Source organism: Pseudophryne corroboree, chromosome 2 (assembly GCF_028390025.1).
Source record: "Pseudophryne corroboree isolate aPseCor3 chromosome 2, aPseCor3.hap2, whole genome shotgun sequence".
Classification (NCBI taxonomy): domain Eukaryota; kingdom Metazoa; phylum Chordata; class Amphibia; order Anura; family Myobatrachidae; genus Pseudophryne; species Pseudophryne corroboree.
In genome coordinates this window covers 1,001,627,072-1,001,648,286 of record NC_086445.1, presented here as the reverse complement: position 1 = coordinate 1,001,648,286, position 21,215 = coordinate 1,001,627,072, and the positions used below count along the sequence as shown (strand labels likewise).

The following is a 21,215-nucleotide window of genomic DNA, read 5'->3' as shown; positions in this document are numbered from 1 at the left end:
CCAATTTTTTATCAGGGAAAGCCCACGCTTCTTCACACACTTCATTTAATTCTTCAGATGGGGGAAAAACTACGGGTAGTTTTTTCTCCCCAAACATAATACCCTTTTTAGTGGTACCTGGATTTATATCAGAAATGTGTAACACCTCTTTCATTGCCTCAATCATGCAGTGAATGGCCTTAGTGGGCATTAGACTAGACTCATCGTCGTCGACACTGGTGTCAGTATCCGTGTCGACATCCGCGTCTGCCATCTGCGGTAGCGGGCGTTTTAGAGCCCCTGATGACCTTTGAGACGCCTGGACAGGCACGAGCTGAGAAGCCGGCTGTCCCGCATTTGGCATGTCGTCAAATTTTTTGTGTAAAGAGTCTATACGTGCACTCAATTCTTTCCATAAAACCATCCACTCAGGTGTCTGCCCTGCAGGGGGTGACATCCCTTCTATAGGCATCTGCTCCGCCTCCGCATCATTATCCTCATCAAACATGTCGACACAGCCGTACCGACACACCGCACACACACAGGGAATGCTCTAACAGAGGACAGGACCCCACAAAAGCCCTTTCGGGAGACAGAGTGAGAGTATGCCAGCACACACCAGAGCGCTATATAATGCAGGGACTAACTGAATTATGTCCCCTATAGCTGCTTATATATATATATATATATATATATATATATATATATATATATATATATATATATATATATATATATATATATATATATATATACTGCGCCTAAATTTAGTGCCCCCCCTCTCTTTTTTACCCTGTTCTGTAGTGTAGACTGCAGGGGAGAGCCAGGGAGCTTCCTTCCAGCGGAGCTGAGGAAGAAAATGGCGCCAGTGTGCTGAAGGAGATTGCTCCGCCCCTTTTCCGCGGACTATTCTCCCACTTTTTTCTGGATTCTGGCAGGGGTATTTACCACATATATAGCCTCTGGGGCTATATATTGTGGTATTTTTGCCAGCCAAGGTGTTTTTATTGCTGCTCAGGGCGCCCCCCCCCAAGCGCCCTGCACCCTCAGTGACCGGAGTGTGAAGTGTGTATGAGGAGCAATGGCGCACAGCTGCAGTGCTGTGCGCTACCTTGGTGAAGACTGATGTCTTCTGCCGCCGATTTTCCGGACCTCTTCTTGCTTCTGGGTCTGTAAGGGGGACGGCGGCGCGGCTCCGGGACCGAACACCAAGGACGGGTTTGCGGTCGATCCCTCTGGAGCTAATGGTGTCCAGTAGCCTAAGAAGCCCAAGCTGGCTGCAAGCAGGCAGGTTCGCTTCTTCTCCCCTTAGTCCCTCGCTGCAGTGAGCCTGTTGCCAGCAGGTCTCACTGAAAATAAAAAACCTAATTCTATACTTTCTTTCTAGAAGCTCAGGAGAGCCCCTAGTGTGCATCCAACCTCGGCCGGGCACAAAATCTAACTGAGGCTTAGAGGAGGGTCATGGTGGGAGGAGCCAGTGCACACCAGGTGACCTAAAGCTTTCTTTAGTTGTGCCCAGTTTACTGCGGAACCGCTATTCCCCATGGTCCTTTCGGAGTTCCCAGCATCCACTAGGACGTCAGAGAAAGTGTGTGAGCAGCAGGTAGACTCAGGAACTTCACTGAGGAGAACTAAAAAAAAAGTGGCGACCCGGTTACACGAGAAAGCAAAGCGTTAGAGAAAACCAGTTACCCGGCAACTGACAAAACTGTATGAGAAACACTTACAATTTGTTTTATCTAGATCACTAGTGTCTACGCTACCTGATGCATTGAAACTTAAAATTGATCCCTTATCATTTGTGTTCCTATACAATGTTATGTATTATTACTCTTCAGATGGTGTCACACAAGCACCAGCACTTCCGCAACTTAGACGTGTCCAGTGCCATCACAGCTGCTTTCAATCAATGCTATGAAAGGCCTAGTTTGGTCTGTCTCAAGCCAGCCCCTGTATAGATGTTCCCCTCTGTACCCAACAGGTGAGTGTATTTAGCTGCAATGCAATGGTGTTGGGCATATATGCTAGTTTAGGAACTTGGAGAATTGGGGTCACTTGACGACAAGCTACATGTATAAATGTTTTACCCAAAATACTAACACAATCTCCATTATTGGCTAGACACACAGATTTGCAGTTTATTATTGTTGGCGCTAATTGCAAAAGTCTTTCTGCTTTGTATACATACAGACGGAGCCACCTCTGCTGCACCTAGGCACAACATGGTTTGTTAGCATAAGCCGTTCATCTATTGTTCTCAGCTGCAATACAATACAGAGAACAATACAGCAGGGGATTAAGTCCGACTGCCCAGTCTCAATATAGGTAAAGCAGAGTGAGGGCATATTTCTTTTTAGATGTGCCCATGTCAAGACAGCTGCTAAGAGTTTTACTCACTAATGTGATAAGGCATCCACGAGTCCTAGCCATTTAGATACAGAGAGGGGAGAGACACCCCCACCGTCATACCTTGGACTGGGTGTACTGGGCTTGCTCCAGCTTTCCAGAGTGTTCAGCATAATTCTCCTTGGCTGTCCCCCTTTGCCCTTTTGTCCACTCTTCTTATCGTCAGAGGTGGGTGTCGCCGGGATAATGGTTATTCCCACTGGTGTTGATGGTAGATCCCTGTTGGCAGTGCCCGCTGCAGGCTTGCTCTGGACAGGAGTGGAAGGATTGGATTGTGATAGCGGATCCCTGTTGGCAGTGGCAGCTGTAGGCTTGCTCTGGACAGGAGTGGAAGGATTAGAATGTACAGAGGACCGACCGGTAGCAATCGGCTCTCCCGTCCGTAATACTGGAGAAGACACTCTTCTGCCCTGAGATCTTCGGAATTTCTTCTCAGCGGTAGAGGGCGTCTTCAGCAGTAACACCGGTTTCTCTTTTAGTGGAACTCCAAGTTCACCTTCATCAAAAGTCACAAATGAGCAGTATCCATCAGTGGAGGAGATAGATAGGAAGGTCCCATCACTGGACCTGTTGAGCATGGGACAAAGTGAACAATCACGATCAACATCAACTGTACTGGAAAAATCACACAAGAGGAACACTAACATTTTAGACTCATTTAACACACTAAGAAAAAAAAAGTACAAAAAGAAAAAAAAAAATCCTACCCGTGAACTACAGGGTTCCTTTTCTAGTACCCTCATCAAGAAATGAGGACTCTTAAAAAGGGGGGTACAGTAGGTAGCAAAGAAGCATTAAATGTGAATGAGGTTGTCACATTATATTCACCACTCCAACCTATGTACTTACAAATATATGGTTCAAGGTACAAGTTCGATAATGAGACGTGAATGCATATATGCTTTCTGGTTAAACGAAGTGCAATAAAACTCATTTTAATACAGTATGCACAAGCTGTATGAAGTCTCTATTGAAGCCTTAATACAGACATTTGGCGATTGCGACATGAAATGCTGCATAAACACCTCCCGAAAGACTCCCACCAACTCAGATCGTGTTCTGGGATTAATTGACAATAGGGAGAATACCATATTGGCTCCCGTCTACCTGCCCTGTGCTAGAGCCAGCAGAGACCTCCTCTTATTACACAGAACCATGGAACACAGTATAAGCGAGCATCTGTGATGTAGCATTATAGTGGTAATCTATATCTTTTAGCTGTAGTACACCTTTAAAGTATATCTGTTCCTTTTTCTGTCTTAGTAATTATAGGAACCTACTAACCGTATATACTCCGATTGTAGATCAGCGACTTACCACGACAGGTCGCTCAGTGTGTGATAATGAACATGGGAAACGTAGCCGAAGGGAAAGGGCTGCTGTGTGTCATAGAAGAGCACGGCGTCTTCTGAGGCCACAGCAAACACCATGCGATAGGGCTTAGAGATGAGGCCTTGTGGGGGAGGCTCTTCCTTATCTAAGTAAACGGAGAGATAAAGCTGCAGATACTTATTACGTCAAAAGATCAGCACTGGAAAAAGAAAAATGACAGGCATGTTTTCCACGCCACGCTTGGCAGAGTGGAATCACATTTTTAGTTCATATTGGATAATTCACTATTACAGCTTAACTTTTTTTGTGGAAAGTTAGAAAAAGACTATTACAGATTAAGGTTCCAATACAGTAGAAAGTGATAAATGCACAAACACGAGTATGTAAAAAGCTGTATAAAATCATACACAAAGGGAACATGCAGATGTGTGTCACGGGGGATTTGTTACCACATGTCCCACACTTCTTTAAAACTCCTTTATATTCCCCTGTATCGTTGTGATTTTTCAATGCGACACCTCAGTAGCCCGTCCTAGATCGCTCTTTATACAACTGGCTGCAGTGTAAGCTATTCAGTCAGATCACGGCAATAAACCAGCTTTATCTACTGTGTACTGATAATCAAACTGTTACACCCAGATAGACCTTCTCGGTGGTCCATAATTATAGGAACATTCACCTCAGGCCGTACGCAACTGTGCGCCTCCTTCCATGTTTGACGACAAATCACGTGTCGGCAAATGAGTAAAAAAAAAAACGAACAGAAAATGGTGTATAAGATACATTGACTGCAAAACCAATATATAGGGGGAAATGTACCAAACCTTCTGAAAAGACAGTTTAGAAGTTGCCCATAGTCGTCCATAAGCTTCTACCTATCATCCTATAGAATGTACTTGATAATTACTAGCAACAAGCTCTTTAGAAGGTTTAATACATTTCCCCCCCTTAGAGTGCTTGCAGGTCAGACGGTGCTGCAGATAAGCCCTCGGGACTAACCCGTGATCACAATTACTACACGTTACCTTTCTCTGCAGGTCTCAACTCAAAATATACAGGACAGCAGCGAACAGCAAGCGTGGCCTTCTCTGGACATGGCAGGTGAGCGATGGGTCTACAGAAAACAAAACCAATTAAGAAATAATAATTAAAAAAAAAAGAAACAGTACACCAATAGGATGCTATCACTGTATAAGCTTATTGGAACGCCGACGTCACCTATAAATGGCTACAACCAACACTGGAACTATTTCTCCGTCATCCATCTGGGGGACGCTGCGCACTTACTGATGGGTTAGTGTGTGTGGGGGAAGGGAGTTTGGCACAGAACCTATAGAAACCAACTCCTCCCCCCATCTAACCCCTCCCATCTCCAGCCTGACCAACAATTACCTCAGTTTTAGTTTTGTGCCTGGAGAGTGCAGGCAGTTTCCTTGCTATAGTTTTTAGTTAGGTTTTGGTTTGTTTTAGTTTTTTTTTTGAGTGTATACTAAGTCGCTGTGTACAGGTGACATGTATACTTAGAGTGGGACTAGTTAGTTAGAAATGTCCCAGCCTCTGGGGAAGCCACCATACTGTGGTCACTGGGGCTCCCTTTTATCCGGACAGGTGATCCGAGGAGGCTAGAGTCAGGTAGGAAATACCGGCAGCCTTAACCTGTCTAGCGGTGTTGGGCTGTTATCGCCCACTCCTTTTCATAACATTGTGTGCTGTGTTACTGGCAGCTGTAAGCGGGACTGTGAGGCACACTGAGAGGAGTCTCCTGTGGTCTGCCTATGATCACTGGTGTGCGCGCAGGGGCACTAACAGCAGGGAAGCAGCGGGACATTTTCCTGGTCGTACGGTTGCTGAAGGGGATATAGGTCCTGAAGCTGCTTCCGCCTAGCTCTGATTCAGTGCCTTCAGTGTGAGCACTTAGGTTCCCTTCCTGAGGGGGGACATCCAGCCGCAGCGGTAAAACAGAAGGGGAAGGACCGCTTCCCGTCTTGGTCTCCCGCTCAGAGGATTGTGCTGCGCCACCCACCTCAGTGTGTGGGGGTGGGCTTGTGATACGGGCGCCATTTTCTCCACGCTGAACTCGCACTGCGGGGGACGCTGTGCTCCGGATAGCACATCACACACACAGACATACAAATTGAGGAGCCTTCAGCTTCTCACCCTGTTCAGGTCAGGCGGGGATCAACTAACTGCAAGTACTGGGTTACTGTTATTTACTTTATTCTTTCATTACAGTAGCTTGTGGGGCTAGTAAGTTTCCTCTGTTAGTATACTCCCTTTTTTCTTACTACAGGTGTGGTGTATATCCATCTCAGACATTGTGTAAGAGGGGTTTACAGATTTAGTTTATTCAGCCCTTTATACAACTTAGTGCTTCTTTATTTAGAGCAATATGGCCAAATCTGCTGAAGGGAAAGCAGGCTCCGCTGTTTATTTTGCCTGTTCTCAGTGCGGCTCCAAACTTTCAAAAAAGGAAGCACGGATCCATGTTCTCTCTGCACTGCGTGCTCTGTGACGCCTGTTGTAGAGCAGCCAGGCGGTTCTACAGATCAGTCTATTCCTCAGTGGGCCAGGAACATGGACGATACTATTGCTGATTTGCATCAGTCCCAGTCAGGTACTGATCCAAGTCAGTCTACTGAGGAGCCATCATGGGCAAGAAATATGGGCAAATGTCTTTCTGACTTAGTCTCTTAACAAAATTGTGACTGCTTTGGGCTCAGCAGCCACTAAACAACAGCAACCGCTGCCCGCTATCACCTTCCCAGGAGAGGAGTTAGATTCGGCAGTTCCCCCTCTGGAAGAAGGTGAATTGGATACTGAGTGGAAAGATACCTCAGCTTGGGAAGAAGAGTGGGAGGATACCTCCGCTTGGGAAGAAGAGGAGTTGTCTACAAGCTCAGGTGTCAGGTTACTGATAGAAGCCATACGTCAGGCTTTTAACCTTCAAGATACGGCAGTGGCGGAGACTTCGACAGCCTTTTTCAAACGACAGAAAAGACAAAGTAGCTGTCTTCCCTTCCTATACGCATTTTGCGGATATTTTGAAAGAGCCTTGGCTTAAGCCGGATTCACACTTTCAGGCTCCTAAAAAACATTGAAATTTCTGTATCCTTCTGCAGAGGAAGACACGAAATTCTGGGAATCAGCTCCGAAGGTGAATGCTCTTATTACTCATTTGGCGAAGGCTACAGTAATCCCTTCGGTACAATCAGTGACGTTGAAAGTTCCAACGGATAGGAAGATTGAGGCGGTTCTTAAATTCACTCTGGCTTCGACTTTGGAACGCTGACTCCGATTCCAAACAGACGATGAGAGGCGTTCAGTATGAGTTAGAATTTCTCTATGGTCCGGAACTTACAAAAATGATCTCCAATACCATGGGGGCAAGAGTCCGGTTCTTCCAGTTGCTCATCAAAAGCCGAAACCAACGAAGTTTCGGTCCTTTCGTACTCAAGGTAGGGCAAGTTTCCAGTCCTATCGAGCCTTTTCAAGATTTCCAAGCAGAGGAGCGTTCCGAGGTAGAGGATCCCAGGCACTACATAGACCGGCGGTCAAGCATGCAGACAAACCTACCGCATCATGCGGGGAGGTCTCCGTAGGGATCATTGGTGGTTGGGGCTTGGTTACTACAGTTCAAGGAAGTGTGGCTTCTGTCAAAACCAGATTGGTGGGTGACGGGAGTCATAACCAGAGGATATATTTTGGCTCTCGAGGAGCCTGTCACAAACCGCTTTTTCATCACTCCACTCCCATGCGATCCCTCCAGACGACAAGCACTGATTCAGGAAACTTCCGCACTTTTACACAATATAGTAATTCTTCCAATTCCCAAACTACAACAGGGTCAAGGCTTTTACTCAAGTCTTTTTCTCTTAAACAAAACGGACGGTTCGTTTCGACCCATTTTAAATCTAAAGTGCCTGAATCCGTATCTCTCTGTGCAGAAATTCAAAATGGAATTTATTTGTTCAATCATCGCCGTCATGGAACCGGATGAATATTTGGCATCTATAGACATAGACACATACCTTCATGTTCCCATTTTAACAGGTCATCAATCTCTTGAGATTAGCAATCGGCCCTTTGCATTTTTCAGGCTCTTCCGTTCGGTCTATCCACGGCCACTCAGCTGTTTACAAAGATAATGGCCCATGTAGTGGCGGTCCTGGCAGGGAGTTAACATTACAACTTACCTGGACAATTTGTTGCTGAAGGCTCCATCACAAACACTTCTTCGCCAACAATTGTAGCTCACAAAAACCACCCTACAGTCATTCGTGTGGATTGTGACTAACCAAAAATCTTCGCTGCTTCCCTCTCAGAAGATGGTGTTTCTAGGTCTCCTGTTCGACACGAGAAGTCAAAAGGTTTTTCTGCCTCAGGACAAACTTCAGGATCTACAATCCAGAGTCAACTCCCTGTTACAATTGCTGAGGGTCTCAGTTCTCAGATGTATGCAAGTGTTGGGCAAGATGGTTGAGACCTTCGAAGCGGTGCCATATGCCAGATTCCATGCTCGCCCCTTCAGGCTCAAGTTCTTGGCTGTTGGAATCAAACGGGACCACATCTGGACTTGCAATTGTGTCGGCTGTCGGTTCAGACTCAGTCTCTCCATTGCTGGCTTCACAGTTCCAATCTAACCAAGGAGACACCGTTCACTGTTCTTGGATGTTGGTCACCACGGACGAAACTCACGGGTTGGGGGGCAGTGTTTCAATCTCAGCATTTCCAGGGACTCTGGATCGGTCAAGAATCAAAGTTACCAATCAACATCTTGGGAGTTGAGTTTGATTCGGTATGGCCTGCTTCAGACACAGACCAGCATCCGAGGTCATCCGGTACCCAGACAATGCCACAGTGGCCGCTTTCATAAACAAACGAGGCAGAACTCGCAACTGGAGAGCAATGAAGAAGGTCGTCCATATTCTCCAGTGGGTGGAGCGTTGTATTCCGACCATCTCCGCTGATCACAATCCAGGAGTGGAAAAATAAGATTTTACTCACCGGTAAATCTATTTCTCGTAGTCCGTAGTGGATGCTGGGACTCCGTAAGGACCATGGGGAATAGCGGCTCCGCAGGAGACTGGGCACAGCTAAAGAAAGCTTTAGGACTACCTGGTGTGCACTGGCTCCTCCCACTATGACCCTCCTCCAGACCTCAGTTAGGATACTGTGCCCGGAAGAGCTGACACAATAAGGAAAGATTTTGAATCCCGGGTCAGACTCATACCAGCCACACCAATCACACCGTATAACTCGTGATACTATACCCAGTTAACAGTATGAAATATAACTGAGCCTCTCAACAGATGGCTCAACAAGAACCCTTTAGTTAAGCAATAACTATAAACAAGTATTGCAGACAATCCACACTTGGGATGGGCGCCCAGCATCCACTACGGACTACGAGAAATAGATTTACCGGTGAGTAAAATCTTATTTTCTCTAACGTCCTAAGTGGATGCTGGGACTCCGTAAGGACCATGGTGATTATATCAAAGCTCCCAAATGGGCGGGAGAGTGCGGAGGACTCTGCAGCACCGAATGAGCAAACTCTAGGTCCTCCTCAGCCAGGGTATCAAACTTGTAGACTGTTGCAAAAATGTTTGAACCCGACCAAGTAACAGCTCGGCAAAGTTGTAAAGCCGAGACCCCTCGGGCAGCCGCCCAAGAAGAGCCCACTTTCCTCGTGGAATGGGCTTTTACAGATTTAGGGTGCGGCAGTCGAGCCGCAGCATGTGCAAGTTGAATCGTGCTACAGATCCAGCGAGCAATAGTCTGCTTAGAAGCAGGAGCACCCAGCTTGTTGGGTGCATACAGAATAAATAGCGAGTCAGTTTTCCTGACTCCAGCCGCCCTGGAACATATACTTTTCAGGGCCCTGACTACGTCCAGTAACTTGGAATCCTCCAAGTCCCAAGTAGCCGCAGGCACCATAATAGGTTGGTTCACATGAAAAACTGATACCACCTTCGGAAGGAATTGGGAACGAGTCCTCAATTCCGCCTTATCCATATAAAATACAGATAAGGGCTTTTGTATGACAAAGCCGCCAATTCTGATACACGCCTGGCCGACGCCAAGGCCCACAGCATGACCACTTTCCACATGAGGTATTGTAGCTCCACGGATTTAAGTGGCTCAACCCAATGCTACTTCTTGAAATCCAACACCCCGTTGAGATCCCACGGTGCCACTTGAGGCACAAACGGGGGCTGACTATGCAGCACTCCCTTAACAAAAGTCTGAACTTCAGGCAGTGAAGCCAGTTCTATTTTGGAAGAAAATCGATAGAGCCGAAATCTGGACCTTCATGGAACCCAATTTTAGGCCCATAGTCCCCTCTGACTGTAGGAAGTGCAGAAATCGACCTAGCTGAAATTTCTCCTTTGGGGCCTTCCTGGCCTCACAGCACGCAACATATTTCCGCCATATGCGGTGATAATGGTTTGCGTTCACTTCTGTCCTAGCTTTAAATAGCATAGGGATAACTTCCTCCGGAATGCCCATTTCCTTCAGGATCCGGCGTTCAACCGCCATGCCGTCAAACGCAGCCGCGGTACGTCTTGGAACAGACAGGCCCCCTGCTGCAGCAGGTCCTGTCTGAGCGGCAGAGGCCATGGGTCCTCTGAGATCATTTCTTGGAGTTCTGGGTACCAAGCTCTTCTTGGCCAACCCGGAACAATGAGTATAGTTCTTACTCCTCTCCTTATTATTCTCATTACCCTGGGTAAGAGAGGCAGAGAAGTGAACACATACACCGACTGGTACACCCACGGTGTTACCAGAGCGTCCACAGCTATCGCCTGAGGGTCCCTTGACCTGGCGCAATATCTTTGTAACTGTTTGTTGAGGCGGGACGACATCATGTCCACCTGTGGCCTTTCCCAACGGTGTACAATCATTTGGAAGACTTCTGGATGAAGTCCCCACTCTCCCGGGTGGAGGTCGTGTCTTCTGAGAAAGTCTGCTTCTCAGTTGTCCACTCCGGGAAGGAACACTGCTGACAGTGCTAACACATGATTTTCCGCCCATCGGAGAATCCTTGTGGCTTCTGCCATCGCCATCCTGCTTCTTGTGCCGCCCTGTCGGTTTACATGAGCAACCGCCGTGATGTTGTTTGACTGGATCAGCACCGGCCGGTGTTGAAGCAGGGGTCTAGCCTGACATAGGGCATTGTAAATGGCCCTTAGTTCCAGCATATTTATGTGTAGGGAAGTCTCCTGACTTTTCCATAGCCCTTGGAAGTTTCTTCCCTGTGTGACTGCCCCCCAGCCTCGAAGGCTGGCATCCGTGGTCACCAGGACCCAGTACTGTATGCCGAATCTGCGGCCCCCTAGAAGAGGAGCACTCTGCAGCCACCACAACAGCGACACCCTGGCCCTTGGAGACAGGGTTATCCGCCGATGCATCTGAAGATGCGACCCGGACCACTTGTCCCACAGATCCCACTGGAAGATTCTTGCATGGGACCTGGCGAATGGAATTTCTTCGTAAGAAGCTACCATCTTTCCCAGGGCTCGCGTGCATTGATGCACCGACACCTGTATACGTATTAGGAGGTCTGTCTAGAGACAACAACTCCTTGGACTTCTCCTCCGGGAGAAACCCATTTTTATCCTGTTCTGTGTCCAGAACCATACCCAGGAACAGTAGACGCGTCGTAGGAACCAGCTGCGACTTAGGAATAATCAGAATCCAGCCGTGCTGGTGTGGCACTTCCCGAGATAGTGCTACTCCGACGAACAACTGCTCCCTGGACCTCGCCTTTATAAGGAGATCGTCCAAGTACGGGATAATTATTTCGGCCATTACCTTGGTAAATAACTCGGTGCCGGGGACAGACCAACGGCAACGTCTGGAATTGGTAATGACAATCCTGTACCACAATTTTGAGGTACTTCTGGTGAAGAGGGTAAATAAGGACATGCAGGTAAGCATCCTTGATGTCCAGTGATACCATGAAATTCTCCAGGCTTGCAATAATCGCCCTGAGCGATTCCATTTTGAACTTGAACCTTCGTATATAAGTGTTCAAGGATTTCAATTTTAGAATGGGTCTCACCGAACCGTCTGGTTTCAGTACCACAACATTTTGGAATAGTAACCCCGGCCTTGTTGAAGGAGGGGTACCTTGATTTCACCTGCTGGAAGTACAGCTTGTGAATTGCCGCCAGTACTACCTTTCTCCGAGGGCAGCAGGCAAGGCTGATGTGAGGTAACGGCGAGGGGGAGTCACCTCGAACTCCAGCCTGTATCCTGTGATACTACTTGCAGAACCTAGGGATCCACCTGTGGGCAAGCCCACTGGTCCCTGAAGTTCCCGAGACGCGCCCCCACCGCACCTGTCTCCTCCTGTGGAGCCCCAGCGTCATGCGGTGGACTCAGAGGAAGCGGGGGAAGATTTTTGATCCTGGGAACTGGCTGCTGGTGCAGCTTATTCCTTCTTCCCTTGTCTCTGTGCAGAAAGGAAGCGCCTTTGACCCGCTTGCTATTCTGAAGCCGAAAGGACTGTACCTGAAAATACGGTACTTTCTTAGGCTGTGAGGAAACCTGAGGTAAAAAAAATTCTTCCCAGCTGTTGCTGTGGATACGAGGTCCCAGAGACCATCCCCAAACAATTTCTCACCCTTATAAGGCAGAATCTCCATGTGCCTTTTAAAGGCAGCATCACCTGTCCACTGCCGGGTTTCTAAAACCCTCCTGGCAGAATGGACATTGCATTAATTCTGGATACCAGCCGGCAAATATCCCTCTGTGCATCCTTCATATATAAGACGACGTCTTTAATATGCTCTATGTTAGCAAAATATTATCCCTGTCTAGGGTATTAATATTATCTGACAGGGTATCAGACCACGCTGCAGCAGCACTATTTATGCTGAGGCAATTGCAGGTCTCAGTATAGAACCTGAGTGTGTATATACAGACTTCAGGATAGCCTCCTGCTTTTTATCAGCAGGCTCCTTCAAGGTGGCCGTATCCTAAGACGGCAGTGCCACCTTTTTTGACAAACGTGTGAGCGCCTTATCCACCCTAGGGGATATCTCCCAACGTGACCTATCCTCTGGCGGGAAAGGGTACGCCATCAGTAACTTTTTAGAAATTACCAGTTACTTATTGGGGGAACCCACGCTTCTTCACACACTTCATTCACTCATCTGATGGTGGAACAAAACACTGGCTGCTTTTTCTCCCCAAAAATAAAACCCCTTTTATGTGGTACTTGGGTTCATATCAGAAATGTGTAACACATTTTTCATTGCCGAGATCATGTAACGGATGTTCCTAGTGGATTGTGTATATATCTCAACCTCGTCGACACTGGAGCCAGACTCCGTGTCGACATCTGTGACTGCCATCTGAGGTAACGGGCGTTTTTTTGAGCCCCTGATGGCCTTTGAGACGCCTGGGCAGGCGCGGGCTGAGAAGCCGGCTGTCCCCCAGCTGTTTTACGTCATCCAGCCTTTTATGTAAGGAGTTGACATTGTCGGTTAATACCTTCCACCTATCCATCCACTCTGGTGTCAGCCCCACAGGGGGCGACATCCCATTTATCGGCCTCTGTTCCACCTCCACGTAACCTTCCTCATCCCACATGTCGACACAGCCGTACCAACACACAGCACACACACAGGGAATGCTCTGACTGAGGACAGGACCCCACAAAGTCCTTTGGGGAGACAGAGTATGCCAGCACACATCAGAGCGCTATATAATGCAGGGATTAACACTGTAACTGAGTGATTTTTCCCCCAATAGCTGCTTGTATAAACAATATTGCGCCTAAATTTAGTGCCCCCCCCCTCTCTTTTTAACCCTTTGAGACTAAAAACTACAGGGGAGAGCCTGGGGAGCTGTCTTCCAGCTGCACTGTGAAGAGAAAATGGCGCCAGTGTGCTGAGGGAGATAGCTCCGCCCCTTTTTCGCGGACTTTTCTCCTGCTTTTTAATGAATTCTGGCAGGGGTATCTATCACATATATAGCCTCTGGGGCTATATATTGTGATATATTTGCCAGCCAAGGTGTTTTTATTGCTGCTCAGGGCGCCCCCCCCCAGCGCCCTGCACCCTCAGTGACCGGAGTGTGAAGTGTGTATGAGGAGCAATGGCGCACAGCTGCAGTGCTGTGCGCTACCTTGGTGAAGACTGATGTCTTCAGCCGCCGATTTTCCGGACTCTTCTTGCTTCTGGCTCTGTAAGGGGGCCGGCGGCGCGGCTCCGGGACCGAACATCAATGGCCGGTTCCATGCGGTCGATCCCTCTGGAGCTAATGGTGTCCAGTAGCCTAAGAAGCCCAAGCTACCACCAGTTAGGTAGGTTCGCTTCTTCTCCCCTTAGTCCCTCGCTGCAGTGAGTCTGTTGCCAGCAGATCGCACTGTAAAATAAAAAACCTAAAATATACTTTCTTTCTAGGAGCTCAGGAGAGCCCCTAGTGTGCATCCAGCTCAGCCGGGCACAAGAATCTAACTGAGGTCTGGAGGAGGGTCATAGTGGGAGGAGCCAGTGCACACCAGGTAGTCCTAAAGCTTTCTTTAGTTGTGCCCAGTCTCCTGCGGAGCCGCTATTCCCCATGGTCCTTACGGAGTACCAGCATCCACTTAGGACGTTAGAGAAACTGGGAAGCAGATTTCTTAAGCCGTCACCACAGTCCATCCGGGAAAATGGGAGCTTCATCAAGAAGTCTTTTGGACCCTGGTATCTCTGTGGGGGGACACCCGACATCGACCTCACAGCGTCTCGTCTCAATCAAAAGCTACCTTGGTACAGCTCACGGACTCAAGATCTTCAAGCAACGCTGATTGATGCCTTGACAGCTCCGTGGCATTTTCAACTTGGATATGTGTTCTTGCCAATTCCCTTAATACCACGCCTACTTTAACGGATCAGGTGAGAAGGTCATTCTTGTGTCTCCATACTGGCCTCGTCGTCAGTGGTACACCCTCCTCCGCAGCATGGTTACCAAGGAACCGCTCAGTCTACCTTGCGGCCAGTGGTGAGAACCATGCTTCAGGCTAGGAAACCAGTCACCTCTCGAATTTATCAGAGTATGGCGTATCTACATTGCTTGGTGTGAAAGGTGTGGGTTGTCGCCGGACCTCTTTCGCTTACCTCGCTTGTTGTCTTTCCTTCAGGATGGTCTGACTAAAGGACTTCGTCTTTCTTCCCTTAAAGGACAAGTTTCAGCAGTGTTGGTACTTTTTCAGAAAAGATTGGCTCTTATTGCAGAGGTCTTGACGTTCCTTCAAGTGGTGCTCAGGATTCAACCTCCGTTTGTTCCTCTGGTTCCCCCCTGGGATTTAAATTTGGTTCTCCAGGCTCTCCAGAAGCCTCCGTTAGAGACACTGGAAACTGTTGAATTACGGTTTCTTACACTGAAGGTGGTTTTTCTTTTGGCCAATGCTTCAGCCAGATGTGTTTCATAGTTAGCGGCGCTTTCTTGCAGACCACTTTTGTTGGTTTTTCACGAGGATCGAGGTCTTACGTACAAAGCCTTCCTTCTTGCCAAAGGTTGTTTGGGCTTTCCATATTAATCAGGACATAGTGCTTCCAGCGTTTGCTCCAGAGTCTTCTGGAAAGGATTGTCGTTTGGCGTTATTGGCTGTTGTTAGGGCTTTACGCTATTTGTCCCGTACAGAGTCTATTCGCCGTACAGATACCTTGTTGGTTTTGATTAATGCACCCAAGCGTGGCTGGCCAGCCTCTAAAAACATGGTAGCCTGCTGGGTAACCTCTGCTATTCAGCAGGCCTATGTCTCTTCTGCATTACCTGTTCCTGATTCCCTGAAGGCTCATTCAACTAGGTCTGTTGGGGCCTCCTAGGCTGTTGGCGGCAGTGTTTCGGTTGAGCAGCTGTGTAGAGCAGCAACTTGGTCGTCTGTGCATACTTTTACCAAGTTTTACTGTTTTCATACTTTTGGTTTGGAGACTGCCTCTATTGGGTGTCAAATTTTACAGACAGCTCTGCCGTCTGTTTCTCCCTCCTCTATTTAGCTTGCTTTGGGAAATCCCATCAGTAAGTGTGCAGCGTCCCCCAGATGGATGAAAGAGAAAGATTTTTCTTTACTTACCGTAAAATCTCTCTCGGATTCCATCTGGAGGACACTGCGACTCCTCCCGTATTTTTATCTGGTTTATTGGTTGTATTCTGGCTTTGCTAGACGTTGACTTAAGTAATTGTTGGTCAGGCTGGAGATGGGAGGAGTTTGTTTCTATAGGTTCTGTACCAAACTCCGTTCCCACACACTCTTCTAACCCATCAGTAAGTGCGCAGCGTCCCCCAGATGGAATCAGAGAAAGGTTTTACGGTACGTAAACAAAAATCCCTATTTTTATTCACCCCTTCAGTCAAGCAATATAGCAGATTCCAGTTATAAATGTACTGAAGTGCCCAGTGTCTCCCACAGGATGATAGATAAAACATACACAGGGAAGACTGGATTGCAGTGTTGGCTATACGGGCTTCACAGCACATTTGATGATAAACACAACAATTCCACAATTACTGGTTCTAGAACTATAAGCCTTATTCAGCTTTGTTAGCAAACCAATAAAGTTAGCAATCGGACAAAACCATGCTGCAGTGCAGGTGGGGCAGATGTAACAAGTGCAGAGAGTTAGAATTTGGTGGGGGGTGTTCAAACTGAAATCTAAATTGCAGTGTAGAAATTAAGCAGTTAGTATTTACCCTGCACAGAAACAATATAACCCACCCAAATCTAACTCTCTCTGCACATGTTACATCTGCACCCACTGCAGTGCAACATGGTTTTGCCCAATTGCTAACTTTTTTGGTGTGCAAACAAATGTGAAAGACACTATGTTCTACTCCTTAATATAGTAAGTGCAGCTCTGCATGGGCAGTGCCAGTCTTAATGTAACCAGCACACTCACCTCTTAAGATTCTTCCTAGAGAACACGTATGTGGTGTTAACGAGAGACTCTCCAATCTCAACACAGCCAGCTGAAAGACACGGTCACATCAGTGCTCTAACTTGGGCCACAGATAAACTGAGTTACAGGCAAGTTGCAAAACTGTAATGTATCCCTAAAGGACGGACGCCGGCTAAGGGCAAACGCAAATGAACGCCCAACTGGAAGACAGGACCAACACATCGAGCAGCCAATCGGTAAGTGTATTTGCTTACCATGAACCGGCCGCTCGGGTGGCGCGACGGGCAGCCCGGGAGCAAGTCAGGTAGGTGTGTACCCAGCATAAGGTGGTCAGGCCATTACTCACTTAATTCTCCTTGACCTCTAGGCTACATTTTACACCAAACACTTCTTGTATTCAACACCAATCTCTTTCTACTTCATATCAAATTGATACATCAGGTTCGGTTGTTACGGTTCCCCCTACTCTCCACAAGGAGGAGTCATTAGGTCCCCTGCTTCCTCCTTACTCTACCACTAAGTTCCTTTGCCTTTCAGGATCATCTTTAGCCAGAGGACACACAAAATCAATCTATCATGTTTGGCTCTCTCACTATGGGGAAGACGTATCAAACCTTGGAAAGAAAGAAAGAAAGAAAGAAAGTGAAGAAAGAAACTAATCAGCTTCTTAATTTATCTAGCACAGTCTATGAAACAGAAGCTGGGGGAAGTTACCAAAAGCAGCCACATTTTCTCCAAGGCCTGATACATCTCCCCCTCTACACCAGCATTACTGAATGTCTGACATACACTACACTTCTTAAGCTCTCTGCCGGGTGCAATCAGTCACTCAGAACTACGCTTTCATCCTCACGTACAGTCTGTATCCAAATCCTGTATCCTACATCTAAGCTAGGACTCCAGAATTCAGATGTTTTCTCACACAAGCGACTGCAGAAACATTCAAATTCCCAAAATGATTCTTAGCTCCAATCCTCAAGTGCCACCAGCTATGTTTTCTTTAATCAGTCACAGGTGAGAATCCATTTTGTTTGGATAGTAATCGTCCCACCTGTTTCTACATGCATAAATCCTGAAAACATGACCTGTTGGGGGGTACTTAAGGTTTACAGTTGAGGACCACTGGAATACTACAATCAGCTTCATTACTACCCATTCTGTAACCAAACTTTCATCCCAACAATCAAGCATCAATGTATCTTCCAGACTCATTTTCTTCACCATTCTTCAACTGTTACCTGTACCTATAATAAACCAATATAAAATACTTCTATTACTGCACCAGCATACAGTACATCTCTTCTCTCAGAACATCTCCCAACTTTGTCCTCCCCACTCATTACTTGATCCCGTTCCTAGTTACAGGACTTGTTCCAGGGCTGCACCCACTGTGTGCTCAGCTTGTACGACAAGATTGTTTACAGGTTCAGAGGAGAGTAGAAAATTCTCTTAAACCTCATATCTCATCCTTATTAACCACTCTCCCCCCCCCCCCCCCCCCCCCCGCACACCTTAATCTATTCAATTAGCCATCTACTCAGTTCACCCAAAACTTATGCTTGTTCTACGCTTAAACCACCTACACATTGTGGTGTGACCCGCTCATACTATATGGATGGACAAATGTACAGTATGTGGCATTTAGCCTCGTGTATGAAATCCCCGTTTTCTTGTACTGTAAGCTTGAGAGCAGGGCCCTTCCACACGTGTTAGTTGTGCTTTAATACAGAGTCTATGCCTGCACAGGATACATTAGAACGACAAACCTGGGGTAAGAAGGAGAGAGCCATCCGGTGTAAAGGTGAGCCTTCGGAAGAAAGACTTCATACTATCATCATGAAACATACGATAGGTTTTAGTCTATAATGACGAGAAAAACACAGATGTAGGAGCCTGTACCTGCAGTGTGACCTGGCAGCACATCCCGAGGAGAGTGGACATCACACACACACACAGTGTATCTTATTGCAAATAACAGCACAGATTTAAAATCAAATCTAAAACATTAGTAAAGTTTGAAAGATGATTCAGCTCCGTTCTAAAGATTATTTTTATGCATGTCTGATAACCAGACCTAGAACCACTTTTTTTCGGGGGGGGGGGTTCCAGATATAATTGAATAACCTAATGCGAAGCATCACAATATAAATTTTTTTTTTTTTTCATGAAAATTTAGTGGGTACAACTGAATTCTCCACTGGCTTGGAGATGTCTGTAGGTGGGTGGGGGGGGGATGTGTGTGTGTGCGGGGGATAGGTAACCAGTGAAGGAGGCTGCAGAGAGAAGTAACAGATGCTATGTGATGAGAAAGAAGGTGAGATAAGCAGCAGCTCAAGACACACAGAAGCGGAGGGAGACCAGAGAGGTGAATGTAACTGCAGAGTCCCGGGTGCCGCCTGAAGCACACATCGCTGCCGATCCTTGGGGGAACCAGCCAGCACATATATTACATACATCACAACATTCCCCTCTGCACTATGTGGTCGGCGCTGCTCCCAAGGGTTGCAGCCGCCGCTGGTATTAAGCACAGAAATTAAAATAAGGATATTTATCCTCTCGGAACTACTAGGGAAGAAGACACTGTCTGGTCATCCAGCAGGTTTCCAGACACACAGAGAACCACTTACATATGACTGAGATCAGTCCATGCTTACCTCTCCCTCAGCTGCGTTATTAGACGCCATCTTGCTAACATTGAAGGCAACTCGTTTGTTTTCCGTTCTGTACACTCTCAGGACACTGAATGCAGATTGGAGAGACAATGATATTTATATTGGGTCAGCGAACATCAGAAAAAGGAAAAGAAAAAAAAAGTCACAGAACACAAATGGACTGCACCCCCCTACTTCACTATCCTGGGCCGTTAGTGTCCTGTATAACATCAGCAGTCACACACATCTGTATCTTACTACTGAATCAGCTACAAAGTCCTTTCCACCTAAATTACAGGAGTCTGTGTGCTGCTACGCCCAGGTAGGCCAGTAATTAAGGTGGGGTCCCTCCACCTAGGAACTACAACTTCTCTATTATCTTCATATCAAACACATGGCGATAACACAATACAAGACGACTCATGATCTTGGGCTTGTGGGACATCAGCCGTCAGGAAATGACAGGTCGCAGGGTGATGGCTTGTGTTACAGCAGCACCTAAATGGATTGCTGGTGGCTGTGCAGCTTTTGAAAAGGGAGGTAGAGTTTATCCCCCAAGATAAAAGTCATGGCAGGGTAACCCGAGGATCAAGCCATGACAACAGATTTGCAATACCCTGTCCCGGCCTCCTCTTTTCTCCTGAAATATCTTAAGTCTCTGTACCCCTTATAGCACAGTGGTAAGTGACACAGGACTATAAACTGACCAGGAAAATATAATATACTGGTGCCAAGGCAATCTGGCTACTCTGCACATAAACCAGCCCAAATCTTAAATTCAGTTTACTGAATCAACCAGTTAATACCTGCAAGTTCGCCCCATTATTCTGGCCCATTATGTAGCAGATACTATACCGTACGAGTAAACTCACCGGTCACAGCTCAGTGTTGCTATGTACTGTCCGAGTGGATCCCAGGTCACCCCTTGTACATAACTCTTGTGCTCATTAAAAATAGATATTTTTTGACCTAAAAAAAAAAAACACAAAGAGTATACGATCAATAAGATTATTAATGAGGGAGCATATGCATTAAAGCTTAATATAGTAATAATTAGCAATTTAGCATTTGTTTCAGGTCTGCTTTTTGTTTGTGTGTTCTCATTCAGAGGGCATAGGCATAAACCTTCTATGGGAAAAACTGCTTTAATAAATGTGTATTTGTCTTTTTTTTATGCCAAGCCAGTTAAGGTAAGTTAGAACATACACTGTAGCGCTAAGGTATTTATTTTTTGTTAAAGATCATTTTGAGGAGACTGTAAGCCCCCTTTCTGCGTAATCAACACATACTAACAATATTTTTAAAGAGATATTACAGCCATTTTGACAATGAAGGTCAAGGATTTTGCAGAACAGGGTCAATGATTTCCTCTATCACATCTCAAACACTATTTAAGTGGCCTCAAACTTGGCGCTTATCACCTCCTCACCAGGGTCTGAGGTCTCTCTCCCCTTTGAGCTACACTGCCATAGCAATACTCTACGTAAGGTTATGGTATGCCTACTTTATGGCCTATTTCTTGATGCAATAAGAGCATTTTGGTACTTACCGATAAATCCATTTCTCCAAATCCTCTAGGGGACACTGGAACATCAGATACATTAGGGGTGTGAAGTCTTGCAACCGGAGGTGTGGCACAATCTAAAATTAAAACAGTCTGCACAGCCGGCTCCTCCCCCTTCACGCCCCCTATCCCTCAGTTTGGAAAATTTGACGGAGAGACTAGGACATGAGACTACAAAACCAATGGCGAGGAGCCTACCGTACAACAAAGTCAAACAGCAACCTAGAAGTCTGTTAACAGAAAACAAATGCTGTTTGCATGAACAGTTCAACAAGAACATGTAACAGCAGGTTGACAGCACCGAGGCGGGCATCCAGTGTCCCCTAGAGGATTCAGAGAAATGGATTTATCGGTAAGTACCAAAATCCTCTTTTCTCTTTCATCCACTAG

The 21,215-nt window shown here is 46.7% G+C and overlaps 1 protein-coding gene across 4 annotated transcripts in view; it reads right to left on the bottom strand.

Moving 5' to 3' along the window:
- Positions 1-21,215, bottom strand: part of CHAF1B (chromatin assembly factor 1 subunit B) — a 46,449-nt gene that overhangs the window by 11,919 nt on the left and 13,315 nt on the right. For all 4 annotated transcript variants that reach the window (XM_063956545.1, XM_063956543.1, XM_063956544.1 and 1 more), the window contains exons 6-12: positions 20,134-20,230; positions 19,265-19,349; positions 18,377-18,470; positions 16,611-16,680; positions 4,743-4,831; positions 3,703-3,862; positions 2,449-2,952 (exon numbers count right to left, since the gene is read on the bottom strand). In XM_063956545.1, coding sequence (XP_063812615.1) covers positions 2,449-2,952; positions 3,703-3,862; positions 4,743-4,831; positions 16,611-16,680; positions 18,377-18,470; positions 19,265-19,349; positions 20,134-20,230 — 1,099 coding nt within the window. The remainder of the gene's footprint in view (positions 1-2,448; positions 2,953-3,702; positions 3,863-4,742; positions 4,832-16,610; positions 16,681-18,376; positions 18,471-19,264; positions 19,350-20,133; positions 20,231-21,215) is intronic.